Below are 27,661 nucleotides of genomic sequence, written 5' to 3' on the forward strand. Positions count from 1 at the left end.
TGAACCTAGCTATGCCTGCCTGTTTGTTGGCTACATGGAACAGTCGATGTTCCAAGCCTACACTGGTATCACTCCCCAAATTTTCCCACGCCACATCAAAGACCGCGTTGGTGCTGCTTTCTTCACCCATGAAGAGCTCATCGACTTCATCAACTTTGCCTCCAATTTCCACCCTGCCCTCAAATTTGCCTAGTCCACTTTTGACACACCCTCCTCTTTCTCAATATCGGCCTCTATCTCTAGAGGTGGCTTAGTTACTGATGCTTATTATAAACCCATTGACTCTCGCAGCTTGGGCTTCCCTTCCCCCACCATCAGCAACATCGCTTCCATTTCGGGCAGGTCTGTCCTCACCCCATCCTCTTGCCACCCCACCAAGGATAAGGTTCCTCTTGTCCTCACCTACCACCACACCAGCCTCCACTTCCAGCACATAATTCTCCGTAATTTCTGCTGTCTCCAACGGGATCCCACCACCAAGCACATCTTCCCCCCCCCCCCACTTTCTGCTTTCCGCAGGGATCTCTCCTTTGCCCATTCAACCTTTCCGACTGATCTCCCTCCTGGCACTCATCCTTGCAAACGGAACAAGTGCTACACCTGTTCCTACACCTCCTCCCTCACTACCATTCAGAGCCCCAAACAGTCCTTCCAGGTGAGGCGACACTTCACCTGTGAGTCTGTAGGGGCCATCAGCTGTGTTCAGTGCTCCCGGTGTGGCCTCCTGTATATCGGTGAGACCCGACGCAGATCGGGAGACTGTTTCATCGAGCACCTACACTCTGTCCACAAGAACAAGTGGGATCTCCTAGTGGCTGCCAATTTTAATTCCACTTGCCATTCCAGCTCTGACATGTCAGTCCATGGCCTCTGCCACTGTCGCAATGAAGCCACACTCAGGTTGGAGGAACAACACCTGATATTCCTCTGGGTAGCCTCCAACCTGATGGCATGAACACCGACTTCTCAAACTTCTGGTAATGCCCCCCCTTCACTATTCTCTATTCCCATTTCTCTCTCATCTTATCTCTTTACATGCCCATCACCTCCCTCCCCTTTTCTTTCTTCCATGGCATTCTGTATTCTCCTATCAGATTCCCCCTTCTCCAGCCCTGTATCTTCCACCTATCAACTTTCCAGCTCTTTACTTCACCCTCCCCCCTCCTGGTTTCACCCATCACCATGTGGGTCTTCCTCCCCTCCCCCACTTTCTTACTCTGACTCCTGAACTTTACATTTCCAGTCCTGAGGAAGGGATTCAGCCTGAAACGTCGACTGTACTCTTTTCCATGGATGCTGCCTGGCCTGCTGAGTTCCTCCAGCATTTTGTGTGTGTTGCTTGGATTTCCAGCATCTGCAGATTTTCTCCTGTTTGAGATTGGACTCCTTTGAACCCTCTCCAGTTTCAGCACGTTTTCCCCAATTTAAATTTTCAACCTGAGATACAGACCTATCCTTTCCCATAATTACTTTGAAACTAATGGCATTCTGATCATGAGATTGAAAGTGTTCCCCTACAAAATCTTATCACCTGCCCTGTCTCATTCCCTAATAGGAGATCTAGTTGGAATTTCCATGCAGTGACTGGGGAAACTTTTCTGAGCACATTTGACAAAATCTATCCCATTCAGCCCTTGTACAGTATAGCAGTCCGAGTCAATATGTGGAAAGGTAAAATCACCAGCTGGCACAACCTTATGTTTCTTCAACCGTTGAAGAGAACTACATTACAGAAGCAGGCCATTCAGCCCATTAGTCCAATGCTAAAAATAAAACTGCCTACTTCCAACAACCTGCACCGGACCCATTGCCGCCCCCCCCCAACATCTTTACTATCCATGTACCTATCCAACCTTCGCTTAAGCATTGAAATTGAGCTTGCATGGACCACTTGTGCTGGCAGCTCATTCCACACTTTCACCACTCTCTGATTGAAGAAATTTCCCCTTAATTTACAACCCTTTACAACCCTATGCATGGCCAACATTGTATTTCATTTGCCACTCTCTTGCCCATTCTCCTAATCTGTCTGTCCACCTGCAGCCTATCTGTTTCCTCAACACTACCTGCCCCTCCACCATTCTTCATATCACCTGCAAACCTGGCAACAAAGTCATCTATTCAATCATCTAAATCATTTACATACAGCATAAAAAGAAGCGGTCCCAACAGCAAACCCTGCAGAACACTATTAGTCACCGGCAGCCAACCAGAAAATGATCCTTTTACTCCCACTTGCTGCCTCCTGCCAATTGGCCAATGTTCTAACCCTGTTAGTAACTTTCCTGTAATACCATGGGCTCTTAACTTCATAAGCAGCCTCATGTGTAGCAACTTGTCAAAAGCCTTCTGAAAGTCCAAATATACAACATTCACTGCATCCTCTTTATCTATCCTATGTGTAATCTCCTCAAAGAATTCCAACAGGTTCAATCAGGCAAGATTTTCCCTTAAGGAAACCATGCTGACTTTGTCCAATCATCTTTAACAATTGACTCCAACATCTTTCCAACCACTGAGGTCAGGCTAACTGGTTTATAATTTCCTTTCTGCTGCCTTCCTTCTTGTTAAAGAGTGGAGTGACATTTGCAATTTTCCAGTCCTTTGCCAGAGTCCAATGATTTTTGAATGATCATTACAAGTGCCTCCACAATCTCTACTGCTACCTCTTTCAGAACCCTAGGGTGCAGTTCATCTGCTGCGGATGATTTATACCCCTAGGTCTTCCAGCTTTTTGAGCAACTTCCAACTTGTAACAGTAACTGCACCCACTTCTCTTCCTTCACACACTACAACATCAGGCATACTGCTAGTGTCTTCCACAGTGAAGACTGATGCAAAATACTTATTTAGTCCATCTGCATCTCTTTGGCCACTACTATTATTTCTCCAGCTTCATTTTCTAGTCCTATATCCACTCTCAGCTCTCTTATTTTTTACATACTTGAAAAAGCTTTTACTATCCATTTTGATATTGTTTGCTAGCTTGCTTTCATATTTAACCTTTTCCCTCCTAATGCTTTTAGTTGCTCTCTGTAGGGTTTTAAAAGCTTCCTAATCCTTTGTCTTTCCATTAATTTTTGCTGTGTTGTATGCCTTCTTTTCTGCTTTTACCATAGCTTTGTGCTATTTTTGTACGGTTGTGCTATTTTGCCATTTCAGTATTTCTTCCTTGGATTTGAAGCACGACCACAGCCTGCTCACCCTCCCATTTAAGGGGGACATCGACTCAGACCATGAGAGGCCTGCGTCGGGCATTTTCATGCCTTACAAGGTGCAGATTGGAAGTCTGTGTGGGGCGCCACTCCTCGCACAGACTAGAGCAATGTGTGATTAAGTGCCTTGCTCAAGGACACAAACACGCTGCCACAGCTGAGGCTCGAACTAGCGACCTTGAGGTAACTAGACAAACACCTTAACCACTTGGCCACGTGCCCAACCCTCCCATTTAAGAGTACTGTGAACTCAATCTGATACGTCCATGATCTCTCCTAAGTAATTACTTTATTTAGCTAATTTATTACTCCTGATATATTATGCTAAAGATCAGCATGAAAAACTTAAAAGTCATTTACCAGGGAAGGTTTTTCAGACTCATTGTCTTTATGACTACTGCGTTCCGTTTGTTGGACATGTGTGGCTATTTGTATTGTATGCTTTTCCTCTGACCATAATGCTGGTGTCAGACAATGAAGCAGTCCATCTGACAGGCTGTCCTCCCGATCATATTTAAACAGAAATGCTGGATTCACCTGGTCGACAGTCCATGTGTTAATCAATGATTGAACTGGAAAACTTACTTGTTTAAAATTTGGATGTGAAGCAGCTTTTGTTCCATAAGAACTGATGTTTTTCTGGCCTTCAGTACATAAGACAGTAGTTTCTGCTTCCTTTAATACAATGTCCCAGTTATTTCCATAGGACAATGCTGCTGTGGGCTCTTCTGCAATATTGGTCCCTACAAAATCTTTTATTTTGGTTGATTTTACATCAGCTTCATTCTTTTTCTTCACATGCAGTCCTAACTCAAATAAATCAGTATTGCAATTTTGTGTATTATTGATTTTTGGGATCGTTGATGACAAAGGGTGATCAGTTGCATAATCACACAGATTTCCTCCAACAGTCACAGCAGATGGCTTATTGAATGGATTATCATGGCCCTCTGAAAGGACAGGTTTGACTGCAGCTTGTTCAATTGAGTCTTCTCGAATAGCTGACAAATACCGTCCTTCTAGGCGAACTTCATAACCCGGTAATGGATAAGAAGCCACTGAACCATTTATTATGCAGCCAGAATCTGAAACTTCCTGACCATCTGAGTTGTGGAATGATACTTCATTTCTGAAAGTTCTTGCATGCCAATCCTGATCAGAAATCAGCCCAACGTTTGCTTGATTTTTATCACTCATGAACAAACATTTACTTTCTTCTGTGTTTTTGTTCTTTTTTTTCACATTTCTGTTAATTTTTTTTTGTTTGGAATTCAGTTTGTTTTTTATATGCACTGCATTGTTTTTCTCAGCTGCTTGATTTGATTTTGTCACCTTAAATGTCGGTCTTCTTCTCTGTGGTACAGAATGAACAATTTGATGAGTAGCTCCCCATGTTGTGGACTTATGCTTTGCACAATACAATGGGCTACTAAACATTTCATAAATTCCTGGCCCTTTATCAATTGGATTTATTTCCTGAAACATATCACTGTACTTTAATGCCAAGAAATCATTTGTGGAATTTAATCTGGAAAACTGTTGAATTGGCGGTTCGTCAAGAATATTTATACTGCTGTTGTCATGTGAATGAGATTTTTCCTTTGAAGTTGACCCATCGTTAAAGATCCCTCCTTGTATTTTTGTTTGTACTTTTGATGAAATTTGGCGCAAATGAGAGTTACCCAGTGAAGGGAATACAGGAGCATTTTTACAGTGTAGGAAACAAGCAGATGAAGACACAAGCATATCTTTCCTTCTTGTTGAAATTGGGAGGTATTGCAGTGATTTGGAACCAGGTTTGATTCTTTCTGAAATAAAGTTGCTGTAATTCACTTTGCACATTTTCCTTCCTTTTCGTGCTAAACTGTTTAATCTGGAGTTGGCAATGTGAGGCACATCAAAGCTGGCATCTTCCATTTTTACCAAAGTATGTTTTGAACTTTGCAGGGTTTTAGTGGGCACTTCTTTTGCCATTGTGATCATTTCAACAGAGTTGCACTTTGGTGTTTTATCTTTAAGAGCTACATTAGCTTCTTTCACAGAAGAAGAATATTTTGTTTTCATAATCTGTTCTGCTTTAGATTCACATTGTCCAAGTTCCACTAATTCTAGAGGAATCCCTCCTGGAATTATGTTCTCTCTCAGACTGTCTCCTTGAGAGAGAGTATCAACTTTCTCCATCTCTTGTTCAGATGCAAGAGCCTCATCAGCAGATAATCTGCATTTGTTTTCAACCTGCAAACTTTTATTTTCATTTGGAGTTACCGTTGCAGACTGGAGAACATTGGTGTTCATATTCTGTTTGGCACTGCACAATGATTCATCAGTTTGTAAAGGTGACTTGCTGCATACAGCTACATCCAATACAAAGCCATCTTTGTGACAACTAACATTCTGTAATTCATTTCCTAAGTTTGTTTTTGCAATATCAAGATCTTCACGTTTGTGTATATATTTATCTAATCCAACTGGTGTAAGTTCTCCTTTACCTTCTAGTGTGGTCGTGGAAGTGACTTCCATTGCACAAAAACGTTTCGCCACTTCTTCAACAAGACGGTGTTCATGCTTAACTTTTGTACCAGCAGCTATACAGTCTGTGACTATATCAGGATGAATGTCTAAGCAGACTGGTTTGTGGCTTAGTGTTTGCTTAGGGTTCTCCTCTTGATTGGAGGAGGTTTGCTTGTTGGATGCACAGATGTTTGTGCATTCATTTACACAGTTTCCTCTGTTAATCTGTGCTGAGGAATGTGCAGCCCCTCTTTCTGTCCATGTGCTTGATTCTGGTGGTGTAAAAGAATAAGAGGAGTTTTGTTTTGAATCTGATGTTAAAGAAACCACATTCATTTTGTTCAGCAGTGACTTGTTCATCCTCTGCTGGAACAAATCCAGTGGTACACGTGACCTTATAAAGCTGGCACTGATTGTGCTAATCTTACATCATGCATCTCTTTTGGGGGCATATTTTAACAAGTTCTCTTTTATTTACAATATTTTATATCATCTACTTTAAAAAACTGCAATAAAAAGAAAAGAACCATTAATATTACTTAAGTAAGTTGCGTAAGGCTGTTTTCCTATCATGAAACATTACAGTGAACAGAACGGACTCTCAGAATCTGGGAAACTCATGAACAGTAGTAGCTAGTCTTGCAAAGGGTTCTTAGAGCTGCTGGTAAACTTACAAATTGCATCCAGAGCAAAAGGGATATTTTAATTCTGTGTTCAACACTTACTTTGAAGGTCAATGGGAGGTTTAATGCTATGTTGAGATGGAAGTACCATAAAATGAACTAATTGGTAAACTTCAAAAGAACATGATCTACTTCACAAATCTTTATGAGGTCCTTTAAATGAAGAGAAGGAGTGGAATACTGCTGAAAACAAGGCCAGCATTTTATCTCAAGTCCAGACAAAAGTCAAAACTCCAGATTAACTTGCTGTCCAATGAAATTGAAGTGGACGAAGAGCATCAAAAAGGGGAAGAGAAAATTTTGGCATTTGTAATTAACATCATTATAATCTTAGTTCATACAGAACTCAACAGAATAAATTCAAAATCACACAATACCTTGCAGATGTTGTTTCTGTTACTCTCCAAGACTGATGGCACTTGTAAAACACTGAAAAATGAGGGAAGTGCAAGACAGATATATTCTAAATAAGAAGAAATTTTCAAATGGAAGAAGGACACTACCACGGCTGACAAGTGAAGTCAGAGCCGAAGTAAAAGCAAAAGAGAGGATATACAAGGAAGCCAAAGCTAGAGGGAAGATAGAGAATTGGGAAGCTTTTAAAAACTTGCAGAAGGAAACTAAGAAGGTCATTCAGAAGGAAAAGATGGATTATGAAAGGAAGCTGGCGACTAATATCAAAGAAGATGCTAAAAGGTTTTTAAAGGATATAAAGAGTAAAAGAGAGTTGAGGGTAGATATAGGACCAATAGAAAATGACATTGGAGATATTGTAATGAGAGACACAGAGATGGCAGAGCAATTGAATGTGAATTCTGCATCAGTCTTCACAGTGGAAGACATCTGCAGTATACCGGACAATCAAGAATGTCAGGGAAATGAAGTATATGCAGCTGAGAAGGTGCTCAGGAAGCTTAATGGTCTGGGGGTGGATAAATCTCCTGGACCTGACGGAATGCACTCTTGGGATCTGAAGGCAGTAGCTGTAGAGATTGCGGAGGCATTAACAATGATCTTTCAAGAATCGATAGATTCTGGCATCGTACCGGATGACTGGGAAATTGCAAATGTTACTCCGCTATTTAAAAAGGGAGGGAGGCAGCAGAAAGGAAACTATAGACCTGTTTGCCTGACATCAGTGGCTGGGAAGCTGTTGGAATCGATTGTTAGGGATGAAATTACGGAGCACCTGGAGGCACGTGACAAGATAGGCCAAAGCAGCATGGTTTCCTAAAAGGAAAATCCTGCCTGACAAACCTACTGCAACTCTTTGAGGAACTTACAAGCAGGGTAGACAAAGGAGATGCAATAGACGTGTTGTACTTGGATTTTCAGAAGGCCTTTGACAAGCTGTTGCACACAAGGCTGCTTAGCAAGATAAGAGCTCATGGAATTACAGTGGTGTTACTACCATGGGTGGAGCATTGGCTGATCGGCAGAAAACAGAGAGTGTGAATAAAGGGATCCTATTCTGGCTGACTGCCAGTTGCCAGTGGAGTTCAGTATTGGGACCGCTGCTTTTTACGACGTATGTCAATGACTTGGACTATGGTATTAAATATTGAGGAAACAGAGAGCCTGCAGAGAGACAGATAGTTTAGGGGAATGGGCAAAGAAATGGCAAATGAAATACAATGTTGGAAAGTGTATGGTCATGCACTTTGGTGGAAGAAATAAAGGGGCAGACTATTATTTAGATGGGGAGGGAATTCAAAATGCAGAGATGCAAAGGGACTTGGGAGTCCTTGTGCAGGATACCCTAAAGGTTAACCTCCAGGTTGAGTTGGTTGTGAAGGTGGCGAATGCAATGTTGGCATTCATTTCTAGAGGTATAGAATATAAGAGCAGGGATGTGATGTTGAGGCTCTATAAGGCACTTGTGAGACCACACTTGAAGTATTGTGTGCAGTTTTGGGCTCCTTATTTTAGAAAGGATTTATTGACATTGGAGAGGGTTCAGAGAAGATTCATGCGAATGATTCCAGGAATGAAAGGGTTACCCTACGAAAGGGTTACCCTATGGCAGCCCTTGGGCTGTATTCCCTGGAGTTCAGGAGAATGAGGGGGGATCTCATAGAAACATTCTGAATGTTAAAAGGCCTGAATAGATTAGATATGGCAAATTTATTTCCCATGGTAGGGGAGTTCAGGACAAGAGAGCACGACTTCAGGATTGAAAGACATCTATCTAGAACAGAGATGTGGAGAAATTACTTTAGTCAGAGGGTGGTAAATCTGTGGAATTTGTTGCTATGAGTGGCTGTGGAGGCCAAGTCATCGGGTGCATTTAAGGCAGAGATAGATAGGTTCTTGATTAGCCAGGGCATCAAAGGGTATGGGCGGAATGCAGAGGAGTGGGGATGACTGGAAGAATTGGATCAGCCCATGTTTGAATGGCAGAGTGGACTCAATGGACCGAATGGCCTTCTTCTACTCCTGTATCTTATGGTAATTCTAACCCTGACCCCAGATCCCACTCAACCTATACACCTGCCTTATCACCATAATCTTTGATGCCCTGACCAATCAGGAAACTATCAACCACAGTCCACCATAGTCTATGGCAAAGCATTCCACAAATTCATCACTTTCTGGTTATAAGATACCTCCTTACCTCCATTCTAAAGGGTTTCCCCTCAATTTTGAGGTTTTGAGGCTGTGCCCTCTAGTTCTGGATACCCTCATCATGTGAACATCCTCTTCACATCCACCCTATCTAGTCCTTTCAACATTCGGTGGGTTCCAATGAGATCCCCATGCCTTCTTCTAAATTCCAGTGAGTACAGGCCCAAAGCTGCCAAACAGTCTTCATATACCAAGCCCCTCACTCCTTGAATCATCCTCATAAACCCCCTCTGGTCATCTTTGCTGAGTGTGTCACTATCCCACCAAAATACTCGAATGCATGGAGATGTCTGCTTTCAGCAGCAACTTGAATGTAACAGGCTGATAGGAAGTCACTTTACAAGAACACCAATCTAATTTATTGTAAAAGGGGCACACACAAAATGCAGGAGAACTCAGCAGGCCAGTTAACAGCTATGGAAAAGAGTAAACAGTCAATGTTTCAGGTTGAGACCCTTCCTTTCCAGATCTCATGAAGGGTCTCGGCCCAAAAGATGCTGCCTGGCCTCCTAAGTTCCTCCAGCATTTTGTGTGTGTTGCTTTGGATTTCCAGCATCTGCAGATTTTCTCATATTGCAAAAGGAAAATGGTTAATACCAAATGAAAAATAGTTGAAATCTGGAAATTTGAAAGCAAAACAAAAAACAAAAATACTGTTAGGTACTCAAACACTGGCAATTTCTTCCAGCCTGCTATCTTCTTAAATATTTGTGCATTTTTTACAGATTGGTTAGGACAGAGAATTCACCTGTCCCAGGGATTCTGTATTGTCATATCTTCGGGATTGTGCTCGTGAGTGGCAAACAACATCAATATTCTTAAACTTACCACAGGAATAAATCTACCCCTAAACAAATAAACTTAGTCTTTTCATGTGGATTTTCATTTCAATATTCATCTGCTTTCTTTTGTATAGCTACTTGAGCTGATGAAATAGCTGTGTTGGGATTCAGGAAGACTGACAGTGCAAGTGAGCTCCCAGAAGCAACTCAATAATCAAGAGAATATATCACAACACACACAAAACGTTGGAGGAATTCAGTAGGTCAGGCAGCATCTATGGAAAAGAAGAAAGAGTCGATATTTTGGCTATTACCCTTCACCAGTCCTGATGCTGCCTGATCTGCTGATTTCCTCCAGCATTTTCTGTATGTTGCTCTGGATTTCCAGCATCTGCAGAATCTCTTGTGCCTAGAGGACATTGCAAAACAGGAATTGGGATAGGAAGCATCATGATTTACAAGTTGGTAGATGTTCACGTGAGCATGATATTTGTCCTGTGATTGCAGGAATTGGTTATTCTCCAAACTATGATGGTTCTTAACCTTCATAAATTCTAAATAACCTTAATGGTGTTTCCTGTCCCAGTTTCTAAACTGACAGCATCATTCTACATTTGTTTTTTTACTTCTGGAAAACTTGATTAACTCAAAGTCTTGTTATCATTATCAGGCAGCCACTATTCCAATCTTTTCGCTGACATCTCCATACAGCAGCAAAAGAGAATGGAAAACATTAAACTGCTTACTTTGCTGAATATTAGTTTTTGTATCTTGTAAAGTATCCAGCGGTGTTTCACTTTTACTCTCACTTGCCTCCAATTGTGATCCTTGCGTTTCACCCATAACTTCAGGATTGGCCGTATTTTTAAGCCTTTCCTTGTTTCTGATGGATGAATTTAATAAATTGCCTTTCCTTAGATTTACTGCATCCAGCTGTGTTCCATCCGGGCATGTTGATGGATGTTGCCTTTGTCTATCGAGTTGCTTCCAAGGGTTTGTCAAGGCAGTATCCATGCTGTGAAACATCAACAATGGTTTTATCTTATATTTCAGATATTGAATATCATATCTGAACAAACTTTGCTAAGTTACACAAATTACATGTAAAAATTACAGGCAATTGAGCAATTTTTTTTTAAATGGACCAAATTTTTTAAAATCACCAGACACTAACAATGGACTTATCTTCCCCACTGGTTTTAACTGAAGAGTGTGTATCTATTATTGTTTATGTATGCTGTGACGAGAATACACATAGATTAAGATGTTAGCTGGCCTGTGCTGGCACCAGTGGGATCAGCAGTTGGTCTGCCACCTGTCTTCAAGAGAGAGAGAGATAAGGAAAACAATGGAGCAGCATTTGGAGATGTTAATGAAGGGGAAGGAGAGCTGTCAAGATCGGCTCCCCCTTTGAACCCCGAACTGTTTGAAGTGATGGACAGGCGATACCCCAGCAGGGGGATAAAAAGGGACAGGTTCGCTAAGGCAGGACACACACGACACCCGAGGTAACGAGACCCTGGAAGCGGTGCATCTCTCACAAGTCGGTGGGAAGTTTTGGAAGGCTGGTTGCAAGACCAGGCCATAGACGCACAGGGTGGAAAGGCACGATCGGTGGGAACCTGGTGTGTGTCCACCCTTGCCTGGGTGCCAGATTCACCGCAGAGAAACGATCGTATCAGGAAACGGAGGAGTCACGGCCGGTGACCTCAGATGACATCACAAAGGACTCGCCTGAAAGCTGACTGCAAAGGTCTGTGTGGAAGCCGTTTTGAATATTCATTCGTTTTGCTCTCTCTCTCCTTCCCTCCACTGTCTGCGAACTGAACTGAACTGAACTAAATTGAACTGAACTTTGCGTCACTTGGAAACTGGTCATTTACCCCTAGACAACGATAGAGCTCAATTGATCCTGTTATCTTAATTCTGTGTACATGGGTGTTTATCATTGCTGAACTGTTGCATTTATTATCCTTTTGATTAGAGTACTGTGTTGCTTGTTTCTTTAATAAAACTTTCTTAGTTCTAGTAATCCAGACTCCAACTGAGTGATCCATTTCTGCTGGTTTGGCAACCCAGTTACGGGGTACGTAACAATGCATACATGTGGAGTGAAAGTTAATTAACACACCTTGGCAAAGTGGATTATCTAATCAGGCATATGCAATTTCAAAATCCCTATTCACCAATAGTGAGAAGTTCAATTCAGTCATTTGCAATGCCGATGGCCCAGTTGAACCGGGAATGAGAGAGGAGGCTACTCACCGGTCCAATTCTGTTCCAATGGCCACAAAACAATGCCGAGGGGGAAATTAAGGCTATTGCTTTGTCTTGCATATAATGAAAAGATATCCATCTATATACCATTACTGTTACTATGAAAGGATTAAATATGAAATTGGTATAGTTTCAACTGAAAGAAATTCATTTTCTATTTGTAACTACAATGCATACTAAATGTTTAAAAATTCACATAGTATATTAGAGAAAACTGATGTGAAGCATTATCTCTGCTTCCGTATAAAAAATGCAGTCTGATCTGCTGACAATTTCACTTATTTTTGTGTTTATGTTTCAGATTCCCAATAGCTGCAGGTTTGCTATGCAACCTTATGAAATGAAAGTCATGTCCTTCGGTCCATCAGATTGTCTTGTGATGCTACTGATGTTGTGGCATATGCCTGCCAAATATGAGCAAACATCCCTAATATGCTGTAGAACTATGAATAACTGGTTTGTCATTAAAGCAGTTTCACATTAAATGAGTCAGATATTATAATTCAGCAAGCCTACAGTTCTAAGCATTGTTTCATATCACTGCTAAATAATAGCTTTGTGTGAAACATGGAACTTGCATCATTGTTTTTAATTGAGACACATGGATCACATTTTATTTTGCATACATACTTCAGATTTCTGGACATTTAGTAGTCTTACCAATTTGATTCCAGCTTGTTATAAACAGAAATCATCTCTTGTAATGTATTTTTTCCAGAGTTGAAACAATGCATCATTTCTCCCCTAAAAGATGGATATAAAAACAAAATCGGGCAAGACTATATATTCTAGTGCATCTGAAACTACTCACTATGTAATGGATTTAAAATCTTAAGATCATTCTTAGTTGATGTTAATGAATCAATATTTCAATATTTATTCATGCATCTTGTTCAATCAACTGGATTTTGCTTAGCACTTCAAAGAATTAAAGCATTTCCAGTCTTCACAGGACATCTCAAAAAGAGAAAATTCTCAGGTCTAGAAATGCAATCATCCATGCTCCCTGTAATAAAATTATACCATTGTGCAATGCACTTCTGATACTGCTGCAGTATTTTAGGGTCTGGAAGAGTGATGTAAGGTCCAAAACTGAGCTCTTACAGAAGAAAGTGTTTGTATGACTTAAAAATACTTGACCCACCGCCTTGTGTAAGTCCTTTACAAAGCTTCTGATGGGTTGTATTTCTAAACATTATTCGGGGTAGACTATTTTGTTTTGGAGGAATGGGAATACAAAGTAGATTAATTCTTTCTCCAAACCATCTTATGAGAAGCAGTGTGTTTACAAGCATGCCCATCAATTAGTTCATTCCGAGTACACTACTCCCAGCAGTAGCAGGAGCAAGACCATTTCAAGAGCTCCAGCCTTAACCAGGCGGAGCATAGACTTGTTTATGTATTACTCTGAAATAGTACACAATCAATACATGCATCAACGTAAAAGCAGTGAATCACATCACCTTGCTCTGTAAGGAATCTGTAAACAATTTGCACCAACCGTGGCACAATTTTAACGTTTCTAATCATATTTGAGTTTCTAAGACCCTGTGTCCGAAATGCGTTTTTACATGTATCAAGAGAAGAAAATAACACACTGTGCTTCAAATAGGGGAAGTTTCACATTTGATCATTGCAAATTGGATAAAATAAAGTAACTCTTCCCTATATTATAAGACCATAAGGCAACTAACGTGTGTTAGAGCTGCTGGGGAGGGTTTAAACTAATTTGGCAGGGAGGGTGGGAACTGAAGTGAGGGGATTTAGGATGGGGCAGATGGTAAAAAAAGCAAAGATAGTGTGCAGTTAGACCATCAGGAAGGGCAGGCTGATGATAGGACATAATTGCAGCCAGCAGGGAGAGTATCAGTGTAGTAGGGATGCAGAATCATGAAGGGCAACAAATACAGCGCTCAAAGTGTTATATCTCAACGCACAGAGTATAAGAAATAAGGTGGATGATCTTGTTGCAATATTACAGATTGCCAGGTATGATGTTGTGGTCATCACTGAATCGTGGCTGAAGAATGGTTGTCGTTGGGAGCTACATGTCCAAGGTTACACATTGTATCAAAGGGATAGGAAGGTGGGCAGAGAGCGTGGCGTGACTCTGTTGGTAAAGAATGGCATCAAATCAGTAGAAAGATGCGATATAGGATCAGAAGTAGTTCAAACCCGGTGGGTTAGTTAAGGAACTGCAAGGGTAAAAAGACCCTGATGGTAGTTACTGTATATACAGGCTGCTGGCAACAGTGTATATACTGTATATACAGGTGTCCTAACAGTGGCTGGGCGGTGGACCACGGGTTGTAACAGGAAATAGAAAAGGCGAGTCAAGAGGGCAAAGTTATGGTAGTCATGGGAGATTTTAACATTCAGTTCAATTGGGAAATTCAGGTTGGTAATGGATCTCCAGAGAGTGAGTTTGTTGAATGCCTACGAGATGGCTTTTAGAACATAGAACATAGAATAGTACAGCACAGTACAGGACCGTCGGCCCACAATGTTCTGCCGATCCTCAAACACTGCCTCCCATATAACCTCCCACCTTAAATTCCTCCAAATACCTGTCTAGTAGTCTCTTAAACTTCACTAGTGTATCTGCCTCCACCAACTCAGGCAGTGCATTCCACGCACCAACCACTCTCAGTAAAAAACCTTCCTCTAATATCCTCCTTGAACTTCCCACCCCTTACCTTAAAACCATGTCCTCTTGTATTGAGCAGCTGTGCCCTGGGGAAGAGGTGCTGGCTATCCACTCTATCTATTCCTCTTATTATCTTGTACACCTCTATCATGTCTCCTCACTTCTCTCTAAAGAGTAAAGCCCTAGCTCCCTTAATCTCTGATCATAATGCATACTCTCTAAGCCAGGCAGCATCCTGCTAAATCTCCTCTGTACCTTTTCCAATGCTTCCACATCCTTCCTATAGTGAGGTGACCAGAACTGGACACAGTACTCCAAGTGTGGCCTAACCAGAGTTTTATAGAGTTGCATCATTACATCGCGACTCTTAAACTCTATCCCTCAACTTATGAAAGCTAACACCCCATAAGCTTTCTTAACTACCCTATCCACCTGTGAGGCAACTTTCAGGGATCTGTGGACATGTACCCCCAGATCCCTCTGCTCCTCCACACCACCAAGTATCCTGCTATTTCCTTTGTACTCTGTCTTGGAGTTTGTCCTTCCAAAGTGAACCCCCTCACACTTCTCTGGGTTGAACTCCATCTGACACTTCTCAGCCCACTTATCCATCCTATAAATGTCTCTCTGCAATTTTCGACAATCCACTACACTATCTACAACACCACCAACCTTTGTGTCGTCTGCAAACTTGCCAACCCATCCTCCTACCCCAACATCCAGGTCATTAATAAAAAATCACGAAAAGTACAGGTCCCAGAACAGATCCTTGTTGGACATCACTAGTCACAATCCTCCAATCTGAATGTACTCCCTCCACCACGACCCTCTGCCTTCTGCAGGCAAGCCAATTCTGAATCCAGCCAGCCAAACTTCCCTGGATCCCATGCCTTCTGACTTTCTGAATAAGCCTACCATGTGGAACCTTGTCAAATGCCTTACTAAAACCCATATAGATCACATCCACTGCACTACCATCATCTAAGTGCCTGGTCACCTCCTCAAAGAACTCTATCAGGCTTGTTAGACATGATCGCCCTTCACAAAGCCATGCTGACTGTCCCTGATCAGACCACGATTCTCTAAATGCCCATAGATCCTATCTCTAAGAATCATTTCCAACAGCTTTCCCACCACAGATATGAAGCTCACTGGTCTATAATTACCCGGACTATCCGTACTACCTTTTTTGAACAAGGGAACAACATTCGCCTCCCTCCAATCCTCCGGTACCATTCCCGTCGACAACGAGGACATAAAGATCCTAGCCAGAGGCTCAGCAATCTCTTCCCTCGCCTCATGGAGCAGCCTGGGGAATATTCCGTCAGGCCCTGGGGAGGGAAAGGAAAGGGCAGGAGGGGTGGCATTACTGGTCAGGGATACTATTACAGCTACAGAAAGGGTGGGTAATGTAGCAGGATCCTCTTTTGAGTCAGTATGGGTGGAAGTCAGGAACAGGAAGGGAGCAGTTACTCTAGTGGGGGTATCCTATAGGCCCCCTGGTAGCAACAGAGATACAGAGGAGCAGATTGGGAGGCAGATTTTGGAAAGGTGCAAAAATAACCTTTATCATGGGTGACTTTAACTTCCCTAATATTGATTGGCACCCGATTAGTTCCAAGGGTTTAGATGGGGCAGAGATTGTTAAGTGTGTCCAGGACGGGTTCCTGTCACAGTATGTGGACAGGCCGACCAGGGGGAATGCCATACTAGATCTAGTACTAGGCAATGAACCGGGTCAGGTCACAGATCTCTCAGTGGGTGAGCATCTGGGGGACAGTGACCACCGCTCCTTGGCCTTTAGCATTATCATGGAAAAGGATAGAATCAAAGAGGACAGGAAAATTTTTAATTGGGGAAGGGCAAATTATGAAGCTATAAGGCTGGAACTTGTGGGTGTGAATTGGGATGATATTTTTGCAGGGAAATGTACTATGGACATGTGGTCCATGTTTAGCGATCTCTTCCAGGATGTTAGGGATAAATTTGTCCCGGTGAGGAAGATAAAGAATGGTAGGGTGAAGGAACCATGGGTGACAAGTGAGGTGGAAAATCTAGTCAGGTGGAAGAAAGCAGCATACAAGGTTTAGGGAAGCAAGGATCAGATGGGTCTATTGAGGAATATAGGGAAGCAAGAAAGGAGCTTAAGAAGGGGCTGAGAAGAGCAAGAAGGGGGCATGAGAAGGCCCAAAGGAAAAAGGAAAACTCCAAGGCATTCTTCAATTATGTGAAGAAAAAAAGGATGACAGGAGTGAAGGTAGGACCGATTAGAGATAAAGGTGGGAAGATGTTCCTGGAGGCTGTGGGAGTGAGCGAGGTCCTCAATGAATACTTCTCTTCGGTATTCACCAATGAGAGGGAACTTGATGATGGTGAGGACAATATGAGTGAGGTTGATGTTCTGGAGCATGTTGATATAAAGGGAGAGGAGGTGTTGGAGTTGTTAAAATACCTTAGGACGAATAAGTCCTCGGGGCCTGACGGAATATTCCCCAGGCTTCGCCACGAGGCGAGAGAAGAGATTGCTGAGCCTCTGGCTAGGATCTTTATGTCCTCGATGTCCACGGGAATGGTACCGGAGGATCGGAGGGAGGCGAATGTTGTCCTCTTGTTCAAAAAAGGTAGTAGGGATAGTCCGGGTAATTATAGACCAGTGAGCCTTACGTCTGTGGTGGGAAAGCTGTTGGAAAAGATTCTTAGAGATAGGATCTATGGACATTTAGAGAATCATGGTCTGATCAGGGACAGTCAGCATGGCTTTGTGAAGGGCAAATCGTGTCTAACAAGCCTGATAGACTTCTTTGAGAAGGTGACCAGGGGTATAGATGAGGGTAGTGCAGTGGATGTGATCTATATGGATTTTAGTAAGGCATTTGACAAGGTTCCACACGGTAGGTTTATTCAGAAAGTCAAAAGGCATGGGATCCAGGGAAGTTTGGCTAGATGGATGCAGAATTGGCTTGCCTGCAGAAGGCAGAGGGTCGTGGTGGAGGGAGTACATTCAGATCGGAGGATTGTGACTAGTGGTGTCCCACAAGGATCTGTTCTGGGACCTCTACTTTTTGTGATTTTTATTAACGACCTGGATGTGGGGGTAGAAGGGTGAGTAGGCAAGTTTGCAGATGACACAAAGGTTGGTGGTGTTGTAGATAGTGTAGAGGATTGTCGAAGATTGCAGAGAGACATTGATAGGATGCAGAAGTGGGCTGAGAAGTGTCAGATGGCGTTCAACCCGGAGAAGTGTAAGGTGGTACACTTTGGAAGGACAAACTCCAAGGCAGAGTACAAAGTAAATAGCAGGATACTTGGTAGTGTGGAGGAGCAGAGGGGACTGGGGTACATGTCCACAGATCACTGAAAGTTGCCTCACAGGTAGAACGGGTAGTTAAGAAAGCTTATAAAGCTTTCATAAGTTGAGGGATAGAGTTTAAGAGTCACGATGTAATGATGCAGCTCTATAAAACTCTGGTTAGGCCACACCTGGAGTACTGTGTCCAATTCTGGTCACCTCACTATAGGAAGGATGTGAAAGCATTAGAAAGGGTACAGAGGAGATTTACCAGGATGCTGCCTGGTTTAGAATGTATGCATTATGATCAGAGATTAAGGGAGCTATGGCTTTACTCTTTAGAGAGAAGAAGGATGAGAGGAGACATGATAGAGGCTGCAAGATAATAAGATGAATGGATAGCCAGTGCCTCTGCCCCAGGGCACCACTGCTCAATACAAGAGGACATGGCTTTAAGGTAAGGGGCAGGAAGTTCAAGGGGGATATTAGACGAAGGTTTTTTACTCAGAGAGTGGTTGGTGCATGGAATGCACTGCCTGAGTCAGTGGTGGAGGCAGATACACTAGTGAAGTTTAGGAGACTACTAGACAGTTACATGGAGGAATTTAAGGTGGGGGTTTATATGGGAGGCAGGGTTTGAGGGTCGGCACAACATTGTGGGCCGAATGGCCTGTACTGTGCTGTACTATTCTATGTTCTAAGTCTACTCTGCCATTCCATCATGGCTGATCCCGGATCCCACTCAACCCCATCCACCTGCCTTCTTGCCATATCCTTTGATGCCCTGACCAATCCAAAAAGTATCAACTTCTGCTTTAAATACAGTATATGCACGGACTTGGCCTCCTCTGCAGTCTGTGGCAGAGCCTTCCACAGATTCACCACTCTCTGGCTAAAAAAATTCCTCCTCCTCTCCTCTGTTCTAAAAGGTCACCCCTCAATTTTGAGGCTATGTCCTCTAGTTCTGGATAATCCCACCATAGGAAACATCCTCTTCATATTCACCCTAACTAGTCCTTTCAACATTCAGTACGTTTCAATTAGATCCCTCCGCTTTCTTCTGAATTCCAGTGAGTACAAGCCCAAAGCTGCCAAACGCTTCTTGTATGTTAACTCCTTCATTCCCGGAAACTCCTCTGGACTCTCTCGAATGACAATATATTCTTTCTGAGATACTGTATGGGGCCCAAAACTGTTGACAATACTCCAAGTGTGACCTGACAGGTGTCTTATAAAGCCTCGGAATTATCTCCTTGCTTTCATATTTTATTTCCTTTAAAATAAATGCCAACATTACATTTGCCTTCTTTACCACAGACTCAATTTGTAAATTAACCTTCTGGGAGTCTTGCATGAGGACTCCTAAGTCCCTTTGCACCTCTGATGTTTGAACCTTCTCCCCATTTAGATAATAGTCGGCACTATTGTTCCTTTCACCAAAATGCATTATCATACATTTCCCAACACTGTATTCCATCTGCCACTTTTTTTGCCCAGTCTTCCAACTTCTCTAATTCCTGTTACAATCGCTTGGCTTTCTCAGCATTACCTAGTCCTCCACCTATCTTTGTCTCACCCACAAACTTTGCCACAAAGCCATCAATTCCATTATGAGGCACAGAGGCAGCCTCAGTCTGACTCTGCTCGGTCACCCCCGCCCCCTTGACAATATCTGAAGTGATATACCTGATGTCGAGAGGGCTGGCCACAGGGGTACTCTGGACTGGCTCCTTAACTTGTTTCCCTTTCCTGTCACCCATTTCCCCATGTCCTGCACCTTGAGTGTAACTACCTCTCTGTACATCCCATCTATCACCCCTCCAGGCTCCCAAATGAACCGGTTCATCCAGTTCCAACTCCTTAATGTGGATTGTTAGAAGCTGCAGCTGTCCAAACTAATAAGCTGTCCCGCTCCCCAGATAATTAGAGAGGGGCAATACATGCTTAACTCCAGTTATTTCACAGCCTGAGGATTAATCTAAAATTCCTATTTCCCATAAATTCCATGCATTCTACTTTAAAACATAGTAATATGCACCAAATCAAATATCATAAATGAATATATTCTGGAAGTATTTCTTCTCAGTATTACAAGTACAGTTTGCCTGCTGCTGAAAAATTTGTTATACTACTGGATAAATAGTAAATTATTAAACCAAGATTTTTAGCTTTTCCCCAAAATGGTAAGATTTCAATTGAAGTGTCTCAAGCTGGAATACACATGAATAAAATAACCATAAACAAGAGAAAATCTGCTGATGCTGGAAATCAAAGTGATGCACACAAAACGCTGGAGGAACTCAACAGGTCAGGCAGCATATACAAACAAGTAAACAGTTGAAATTTTGGCCTGATGAAGGGTCTCAGCCTGAAACATCAACTGTTTACTCTTTTCCATAGATGCTGCCTGGTGTGCTGAGATCCTCCAGCGTTTTGTGTGTATTATAACTATATAACCATGACCGTTTATTATTATAAATTAGTCAATGATGCCCAGTGTGTGCCAGTGTGATCTTACCTTTGTCAATGCTACCACGTCAAAACCAAAATGGAAACCAAGGAAACCACATTTTGATCACCAACATGGCTCCTGGAATTTACAGAGATCAAGCTTGTGGCTTCGGAATGACTGATAAATATAAAGTTATCTGCTGGACTCTTTCTACATCCGGAAGGCGAGCTACATGCCTGCCTCCCGAGGACTTGGTAATCTACTTGCTGGTTTAGAGTTTACACTTACAGTCTGGTTGCCAGTAGCAACTTCTGATCTCACTGAAACCAAAGAAGAGCTTTTACAGAGCGACAGGACAAAATTACTAACAGCTTACGTTATTTTGTGGGGAGCTTTACAATGGTAAAATGAGATAAATAACAAAATGTAGCATTTACACATGAAGTGTAATGGGGGAATAGAAAGGGTAAATACAATCAGGCTTTTTCCCATTTGAGTTTGAGTGAGACTAGAACTGTACCCCATCCGTGATTTATTTATATACACTACACTCCTTTTTCTCTCTCTCCTTTTTCTCCCTCCATCCCTCTCACTATACCCCTTGCCCATCCTCTGGGTTCCCCCGATCCCCTTTTTGTTCTCCCTAGGCCTCCTGTCCCATGATCCTCTAATATCCCTTTTGCCAATCACCTGTCCAGCTCTTAGCTCCATCCCTCCCCCTCCTGTCTTCTCCTATCATAGAAGATAGAATAGTACAGCACAGTACAGGCCCTTCGGCCCACAATGTTTTGCCGACCCTCAAACCCTGCCTCCCATATAAGCCCCCACCTTAGATTCCTCCATATACCTGTCTAGTAGTCTCTTAAACTTCACTAGTGTATCTGCCTCCACCACTGACTCAGGCAGTGCATTCCACGCACCAACCACTCTGAGTAAAAAACCTTCCTCTAATATCCCCCTTGAACTTCCCACCCCTTACCTTAAAGCCATGTCCTCTTGTATTGAGCAGTGGTGCCCTGGGGAAGAGGCGCTGGCTATCCACTCTATTCCTCTTATTATCTTGTACACCTCTATCATGTCTCCTCTCAACCTCCTTCTCTCCAAAGAGTAAAGCCCTAGCTCCCTTAATCCCTGATCATAATGCACACTTTCTACACCAGGCAGCATCCTGGTAAATCTCCTCTGTGTCCTTTCCAATGCTTCCACATCCTTCCAAGAGTGAGGCGACCAGAACTGGACACAATACTCCAAGTGTGGCCTAACCAGAGTTTTATAGAGCTGCATCATTACATCGTGACTCTTAAACTCTATCCCTCGACTTATGAAAGCTAACATCCCATAAGCTTTCTTAACTACCCTATCTACCTGTGAGGCAACTTTCAGGGATCTGTGGACATGTACCCCCAGATCCCTCTGCTCCTCCACACTACCAAGTATCCTGCCATTTATTTTGTACTCTGCCTTGGAGTTTGTCCTTCCAAAGTGTACCACTTTACACTTCTCCAGGTTGAACTCCCACTTCTCAGCCCACTTCTGCATCCTATCAATGTCTCTCTGCAATCTCTGACAATCCTCTACACTATCTACAACACCACCAACCTTTGTGTCGTCTGCAAACTTGCCAACCCACCCTTCTACCCCCACATCCAGGTCATTAATAAAAATCACGAAAAGTAGAGGTCCAAGAACAGATCCTTGTGGGACACCACTAGTCCCAATCCTCCGATCTGAATGTACTCCCTCCACCACCACCCTCTGCCTTCTGCAGGCAAGCCAATTCTGAATCCACCTGGCCAAACTTCCCTGGATCCCATGCCTTCTAACTTTCTGAATAAGCCTACTGTGTGGAACCTTGTCAAATGCCTTACTAAAATCCATATAGATCACATCCACTGCACTACCCTCATTTATATGCCTGGTCACCTCCTCAAAGAACTCTATCAGGCTTGTTAGACACGATCTGCCCTTTACAAAGCCATGCTGACTGTCCCTGATCAGACCATGATTCTCTAAATGCCTATAGATCCTATCTCTAAGAATCTTTTCCAACAGCTTTCCCACCACAGACGTAAGGCTCACTGGTCTATAATTACCCGGACTATCCCTACTACCTTTTTTGAACAAGGGAACAACATTCGCCTCCCTCCGATCCTCCGGTACCATTCCCGTGGACATCGAGGACATAAAGATCCTAGCCAGAGGCTCAGCAATCTCTTCTCTCGCCTCATGGAGCAGCCTGGGGAATATTCCGTCAGGCCCCGGGGACTTATCTGTCCTAATGTATTTTAACAACTCCAACATCTCCTCTCCCTTAATATCAGCATGCTCCAGAACATCAACCTCACTCATATTGTCCTCACCATCATCAAGTTCCCTCTCATTGGTGAATACCGAAGAGAGGTATTCATTGAGTACCTCACTCACTTCCACAGCATCCAGGCACATCTTCCCACCTTTATCTCTAATTGGTCCTACCTTCACTCCTGTCATCCTTTCGTTCTTCACATAATTGAAGAATGCCTTGGGGTTTTCCTTTACCCTACTCGCCAAGGCCTTCTCATGCCCCCATCTTGCTCTTCTCAGCCCCTTCTTAAGCTCCTTTCTTGCTTCCCTATATTCCTCAATAGACCCATCTGATCCTTGCTTCCTAAACCTCATGTATGCTGCCTTCTTCCTCCTGACTAGATTTTCCACCTCACTTGTCACCCATGCTTCCTTCACCCTACCATTCTTATCTTCCTCACCGGGACAAATTTATCCCTTACATCCCGCAAGAGATCTCTAAACATCGATCACATGTCCATAGTACATTTCCCTGCAAAAACATCATCCCAATTCACACCCGCAAGTTCTAGCCTTATAGCCTCATAATTTGCCTTTCCCCAATTAAAAATTTTCCTGTCCTCTGATTCTATCCTTTTCCATGATAATGCTAAAGGCCAAGGAGCGGTGGTCACTGTCCCCCAGATGCTCACCCACTGAGAGATCTGTGACCTGACCCGGTTCATTGCCTAGTACTAGATCTAGTATGGCATTCCCCCTGGTCGGCCTGTCCACATACTGTGACAGGAATCCATCCTGGACACACTTAACAAATTCTGCCCCATCTAAACCCTTGGAACTAATGAGGTGCCAATCAATATTAGGGAAGTTAAAGTCACCCATAATAACAACCCTGTTAATTTTGCACCTTTCCAAAATCTGCCTCCCAATCTGCTCCTCTATCTCTGCTGCTACCAGGGGGCCTATAGGATACCCGCACTAGAGTAACTGCTCCCTTCCTGTTCCTGACTTCCACCCATATTGACTCAAAAGAGGATCCTGCTACATTACCCACCCTTTCTGTAGCTGTAATAGTATCCCTGACCAGTAATGCCACCCCTCCTCCCCTTTCCCCCCCTCTCTATCCCTTTTAAAGCACTGAAATCCAGGAATATTGAGAATCCATTCCTGCCCTGGTTCCAGCCAAGTCTCTGTAATGGCCACTACATCATAATTCCATGTATGTATCCAAGCTCTCAGTTTATCACCTTTGTTCCTGATGCTTCTTGCATTGAGGTACACACACTTCAGCCCTTCTGCCTTACTACCTTTACACCGTTTATTCTGCTTCTCTTTCCTCAAAGCCTCTCTGTATGTTAGATCCGGCTTTACTCCATGCACTTCTTTCACTGCTCTATCGCTCTGGGTCCCATCCCCCTTGCAAATTAGTTTAAACCCTGCTGAACCATGCTAGCAAACCTACCTGCAAGGATATTGCTCCCCCTCGAGTTCAGGTGCAACCCATCCAATCTGTACAGGTCCCACCCTCCCCAGAAGAGATCCCAATGATCTAAAAATCTAAAACCCTGCTCCCTGCACCAACTCCTCAGTCATGCATTCAACTGCCATCTCCTCCAATTCTTACCATCTCTGTCACGTAGCACTGGCAGCAATCCTGAGAACGTCACCCTTGAGGCCCTGTTCTTCAGCCTTCTGCCTAATTCCCGAAACTCACACTTCAGGACTTCATCCCTCTTCCTGCCTATGTCGTTGGTCCCAACATGTATCACGACTTCTGGTTGCTTTTCCTCTCGTACCAGGATGTTGTGCATCTGTTCAGAGACATCCCGGACCCTGGCACCCGGGAGGCAACAAACCATGCGGGTGTCCTTCTCACGTCCACAAAATCTCCTGTCTGCTCCCCTGACTATAGAGTCTCCAATGACAACAGCTCTCCTCTTCTCCGTCCCACCCTTCTGCACCACAGGGTCAGACTCAGTGCCGGAGGCCCTGCCACCGTGGCTCACACCTGGTCGGTCATCCCCGCCAACAGTATCCAGGATGGTAAACTTATTATTCAGGGGAATGGCTACAGGGTTGCTCTACACTACCTGTCTGCTCACTTTCGCTTTCCCCCCTCTGACTGTTACCCAACGACCTGCTTCCGACAGCCTAGGTGTGACTACTTCCCTGTAGCTCTCATCTATGACTGCCTCATTCTCCCTTATGAGTCAAAGGTCATCCAGCTGCTGCTGAAGATTCCTTACACGGTCTTCCAGATCGCCCAGCCATATGCACTTCTGGCAGATGTGACTTTGCGGGAGAGGGGCGTTCCCCCAAGACTGCCATATCTCACATGAAAGGCACATCACCGTCTCAGGGGACATTGTAAAAACTAACTGCAAGCTAGCTTGCCCTCGGCCTCTTCTCGTCAAAGCCTCAAAGCTCCACTCCTTCACTGGCCCACTCACGCACTGGCCGCTTCGCTTGAGCTATCCCTCTATTTATCTGTTTGAGCTTTTCAAAATGTTTGGTCACCTGACCTCGACTGCCCAATCAGCTGCTTTCGGCTGAGTCTGAGCTATTCAAATCTTGATTGTCTAATTAACGGCTTACTGCTGATCTATTCAAATCTTGATTGACTTGGTTGCACAGACCTGATTTCGGATCTCCCCCTCCCACTTTCAATTCTCTTACTAGCTCTTCTTTCAGTTAGTCCTGACGAAGGGTCTCGGCCCGAAACGTCGACTGTACCTCTTCCTAGAGATGCTGCCTGGCCTGCTGTGTTCACCAGCTACTTTGATGTGTGTTGCTTGTCCGTTATTTATTTATTTATCAATTATTTTTTCCTTTTTTTTGTTTTCTCTGTCCCGGTGACGGGTCAGTGTGTGTCTCTGTCCCGGTGACGGGTCAGTGTGTGTCTCTGTCCCGGTGACGGGATGTTGTGTGTCCCTCAGTTAGTGATGGTGATGGGAGTTATACTCTGTCATGGTGATCGGAGGTTTTGGCTGGAGGTTTGCGGATGTGTTGTCTATCTGTCCGGGACATTGCTCTGCCGTCTGCTGGTCTGGGGAGGGATGTGTTGCCTCCCTGTCTGCGTCTGGGAGCTTTACAGTCTGTCTCTCCGCTCTGTTGAGGGTAGTGAGGGAGGTTGTCTCTCCGTCGGGGGGGGGGGGAGGATGTATTGTCTCTGTCCCCGGGGGGGGGGGTACGTGTTGACTCTCTCTCTGTCCGGGGGAGGTTGGAACGTGATGACGTTCTCTCTGTCCTGGGGGGGGGGTGGAACGTGATGACGCTCTCTCTGTCCTGCGGGGGGGTGGTGGAACGTGTTGACGCTTTCTCTGTCCCGGGAGGGGGGGGAACGTGATGACGCTCCCTCTCCTGGTTACGCTAACAGGAGGAGGTGGTCCGCTACCCACAACCCACCGGAAACAAACAGACAGTCTGCAAAATGGCGGCGGATAGCGACGTAAGGATTAATTTGTTTTCTGTTTAAATACAATTTATCATTGAAATTTACGAATTACAGAGCGTTTATGTTCGTTCACGCCTCTTTACTTTTATTTCGTTAATGCTGACAGCCGGAGTCAGATGTGTTTGAAATCACGGACTTTACGACGGCTTCGGAATGGGAGAGGTAGGAGCGTTCGCCCGTGTCCCTGTATTGCCCACACTCCCGCACCTCATCTCCGGGACCGCGTATTGCCTGCACTTTTTAATAGGCCCTTCGGCGCACATTGTTGCGCCGACGCTCAAACCCTGCCTCCCATATAACCCCCCACGTTAAATTCCTCCATATACCTGTCTAGTAGTCTCTTAAACTTCACTAGTGTATCTGCCTCCACCACTGACTCAGGCAGTGCATTCCACGCACCAACCACTCTCTGAGTAAAAACCCTTCCTCTAATATCCCCCTTGAACTTCCCACCCCTTACCTTAAAGCCATGTCCTCTTGTATTGAGCAGCGGTGCCCTGGGGAAGAGGCGCTGGCTATTCACTTTATCTATTCCTCTTATTATCTTGTACACCTCTCATGTCTCCTCTCATCCTCCTTCTCTCCAAAGAGTAAAGCCCTAGCTCCCTTAATCTCTGATCATAATGCATACTTTCTAAACCAGGCAGCATCCTGGTAAATCTCCTCTGTACCCTTTCCAATGCTTCCACATCGTTCCTACAGTGAGGCGACCAGAACTGGACCCAGTGCTCCAAGTGTGGCCTAACCAGAGTTTTATAGAGCTGCATCATTACATCGCGACTCTTAAACTCTATCCCTTGGCTTATGAAAGCTAACACCCCATAAGTTTTCTTAACTACCCTATCTACCTGTGAGGCAACTTTGAGGGATCTGTGGACATGTACCCCCAGATCCCTCTGCTCCTGCACACTACCAAGTATCCTGCCATTTACTTTGTACTCTGCCTTGGAGTTTGTCCTTCCAAAGTATACCACCTCACACGTCTCCAGGTTGAACTCCGTCTGCCACTTCTCAGCCCACTTCTGCAACCTATCAATGTCTCTGCCATTTTCGACAATCCTCTACACTATCTACAACACCGCCAACCTTTGTGTTGTCTGCAAACTTGCCAACTCACCATTCTACCCCCACATCCAGGTCGTTAATAAAAATTACGAAAAGTAGAGGACCCAGAACCGATCCTTGTGGGACACCACCAGTCACAACCCTTCAATCCGAATGTACTCCCTCCACCACGACCCTCTGCCTTCTGTAGGCAAGCCAATTCTGAATCCGCCTGGCCAAACTTCCCTGGATCCTATGCATCCTGACTTTCTGAATAAGCTTACCGTGTGTAACCTTGTCAAATGCCTTACTAAAATGCATATAGATCACATCCACTGCACTACCCTCATCTATCTGCCTGGTCACCTCCTGAAAGAACTCTTAGCTTGTTAGACACGA

At 43.9% G+C, this 27,661-nt stretch overlaps 2 protein-coding genes across 4 annotated transcripts in view; one reads left to right on the forward strand and one right to left on the reverse strand.

Annotated features, from left to right (window-relative positions):
* Positions 1-20,710, reverse strand: part of map3k19 (mitogen-activated protein kinase kinase kinase 19) — a 31,906-nt gene extending 11,196 nt beyond the window's left edge. The window contains exons 1-4 of the mRNA XM_072262152.1: positions 20,548-20,710; positions 12,754-12,837; positions 10,563-10,831; positions 3,576-5,998 (exon numbers count right to left, since the gene is read on the reverse strand). Of these exons, the coding sequence (XP_072118253.1) occupies positions 3,576-5,998; positions 10,563-10,831; positions 12,754-12,830 (2,769 nt within the window). The 5' untranslated portion in view covers positions 12,831-12,837; positions 20,548-20,710. The remainder of the gene's footprint in view (positions 1-3,575; positions 5,999-10,562; positions 10,832-12,753; positions 12,838-20,547) is intronic.
* Positions 20,711-26,070: 5,360 nt separating this feature from the next.
* Positions 26,071-27,661, forward strand: part of rab3gap1 (RAB3 GTPase activating protein subunit 1) — a 135,552-nt gene continuing 133,961 nt past the window's right edge. Inside the window, exons 1-2 of one of the 3 annotated variants that reach the window (XM_072262153.1) lie at positions 26,106-26,212; positions 26,325-26,380. In XM_072262153.1, coding sequence (XP_072118254.1) covers positions 26,195-26,212; positions 26,325-26,380 — 74 coding nt within the window. In that variant the 5' untranslated portion in view covers positions 26,106-26,194. Of the gene's footprint in view, positions 26,213-26,324; positions 26,381-27,661 lie in introns of those variants that run through there. The other 2 variants (XM_072262155.1, XM_072262154.1) reach the window with 2 other exon arrangements.

The sequence above is a fragment of the Mobula birostris genome, chromosome 6, assembly GCF_030028105.1.
Source record: "Mobula birostris isolate sMobBir1 chromosome 6, sMobBir1.hap1, whole genome shotgun sequence".
In the NCBI taxonomy this organism is placed as follows: Eukaryota; Metazoa; Chordata; class Chondrichthyes; order Myliobatiformes; family Myliobatidae; genus Mobula; species Mobula birostris.